General features: G+C 35.4%; 1 gene segment (V, D, J or C); it reads left to right on the top strand.

Moving 5' to 3' along the window:
• The first annotated feature begins 934 nt into the window (after positions 1-934).
• LOC122790423 lies at positions 935-1,725 on the top strand. The segment is given in 2 exon segments: positions 935-1,042; positions 1,219-1,725. Coding segments are annotated over 2 exon segments (357 nt in total).
• Positions 1,726-2,577: the final 852 nt, after the last annotated feature.

The following is a 2,577-nucleotide window of genomic DNA, read 5'->3' as shown; positions in this document are numbered from 1 at the left end:
TGCAAACTAAGCAGGAAATACTTAAAAATCTCCATTCAGCTACCGGATTTAAATGTATCACCTTCTGTAGTAAAACACAAAGAAAATATGCTACTATTGCATATGTTTGCAGAAATTGCCAGATCCTACAGAATCTGCCTTCAACTGAAACAAGATGCATTACAAACAATTCAGTTATTATATGTCTGAGAAATATAACTACTCTTTCTATTAAACATAGGAGTAAAACCACAGCACTAGAGAAACATACACAAGATGAAAGAAGTCAAAATAAATGAAAAGGACTTCCAAGGATGGATAAATAAAATGGAATAACAGCAAATGCAGAAGAGAGTGTAAGGTTTTTATACCAGAGGGAAAAAATGTGTTCTGAGGTGTAATGGGAACATCTCAGGTAAAATGGTTAATATTGATGTATGGCCACTTTCAAAGAAGGTGCTTAAAACATAATGTAAATTATCTCAAAAGATGTCTCATCTGACTGAAAAAAATCAGTGACCTGCTTATTTTGGATCTTACTCTTCTAGCTGTAGTCCTAGATAATTAAATGTCCAGAATGCCTACTTGTCAGACTTCTGCAAATTGAGCTGCATCTGACTAAAACATTAGATTATCACTTTACAACCAGGAAGAGGAAATGGGACTACATATTATGTACTGAAGTATTGGTGTAAAGGAAATATGCCGTTCTGAGCATCACTGCTGTATCCTGTCACTGCAAGCATACATATGTATATAATAACTCACACACACACACACACACACACACACACACACACACACACACACACACACACACACACACACACACACACACACACACACACTTTTGCAAGTCCAGTGGTTCACACGCTTTCTGCTGTGGTGGAGGAAATGACCTCACAGGAAACATAATGTAAAATATATGAACTGCATACAGGAGAACTCATTTGTCAGGAAAGCCTCTCAATGAGCAAAAGCTTCTGGTTTAAGTCCCAGAGTTCCTGACAAACAATGTACCACAACTTCATATACATCTGCACTTTTATTTTGTTTTTTTACAGTACGTACCAACCTCACTTAGTTATTGTTATAGAAAATATAATGCAAGTTAATCTGATTATATATGCACCATTTGATAATCCTATATTTTTGATTAGCAGGAAAATAAATAACGTGACTATTTCATTTTTATAGCATGTATAAAAGGTTTTTTTTTGTTTGTTTGTTTTTTTGCAGAGAAATCTTCTGGCAATTCTGTAAACCAGGCAGGAATGTCAGCAGCTTTTGAGGGAGAAAACATCACTTTAGACTGCTCGTATAATGTAGATGCATACTACATGTTCTGGTACATCCAAGATTCCCAAGGACCACCTGAATTCCTACTTCAGGATTACATGAAGCCTGAAAACTATGCTCCGAGGATTCGTGGAAGAGCAGAAGCTGTTATAAACAAAACCAGCAAAACGTTTCCCCTCACACTGTCTAAACTGAAGCTGTCTGATGCGGCTGTGTACTTCTGTGTGCTGAGTCCTCACAGTGTGTGAGAAACAGAGTCCCTCATACAAAATATAGGAAGCACTGCGTAAAACATCAGTGACACATGACAGTTCCCTGACAGATAAAGAATGCATTGTGCCACAATAGCTTCATTTCACTGATTGCCTAGTGTTTACCTATGAGAGGTAGCTGCTGGGCTCTATTAAAATGTCTTAATTAAATAAAAGTTGGAGAAAGAAAAGAGTTACATACATAGCTGTGTCCATGTAATCCACTGAAACCTCTTAATCAAAAAATCAACATGATTGCAAGTGAAGTGTAACTTGATTAATGAAATTACATCTTTCTTTCTTTCTTTCTTTCTTTCTTTCTTTCTTTCTTTCTTTCTTTCTTTCTGTGGGATACGAGATTTCACTGACCCTAAGCTGGGGGATTTACTGTCTGCACCACTAGTCTTAATGCAGTGAACTATAATGTCACTGCAACTTAGAACGAAAGAAAAACCTGAGCAGAGTGCTGCCCTTGGATAGCTGTCACATCATTAAAGTGTTTTGCTGTATATTCTATAGCAAGTATAAATAATATTTTGAAATAGTTGCAACCTCCTTATCAAACAATGCCAATTTATACAACTTTTGATGCAAAAAGTACGCTATATTTACATTTAATTTTGTTGGCCCCTTGAAAAATTTCTTGAAGCAGGAAAATCCATCTGTAATGTCATGACAGACTGAAGCCACAATGCCTCCCAGCTGAAATCAATATGTAATCTACTACAATATCCATGGTAACTACAGCAACAGGAGAGACTTATGTCCTAATAAAACAAGTTGTCGGCTATATCTCAAAGGTGAATTACCTTACTTAGAAAATTAACATATCTGATCAAAAAACATAATGTAAGTAATTAGTCACTCTTCTAAAGAATTATATTACTTATGATTATCCAGAATACGTTGATGTCTTAAGTTATTGATAACATCTACGATAACATAATTTTGTTGTCCTGAGAGAGAGAAAAATGAGTTGACTATGAAACTAAAACATCAAAAAACATGCTATAATCTTAATTTTAATAGCAGCTTTAACATTAGGAGT

The sequence above is a fragment of the Protopterus annectens genome, chromosome 16.part0, assembly GCF_019279795.1.
Source record: "Protopterus annectens isolate FY-2018-M chromosome 16.part0, PAN1.0, whole genome shotgun sequence".
NCBI lineage: Eukaryota > Metazoa > Chordata > Ceratodontiformes > Protopteridae > Protopterus > Protopterus annectens.
Note: the sequence above shows the minus strand (reverse complement) of the source record. Positions and strands in the feature narration are given on the sequence as shown.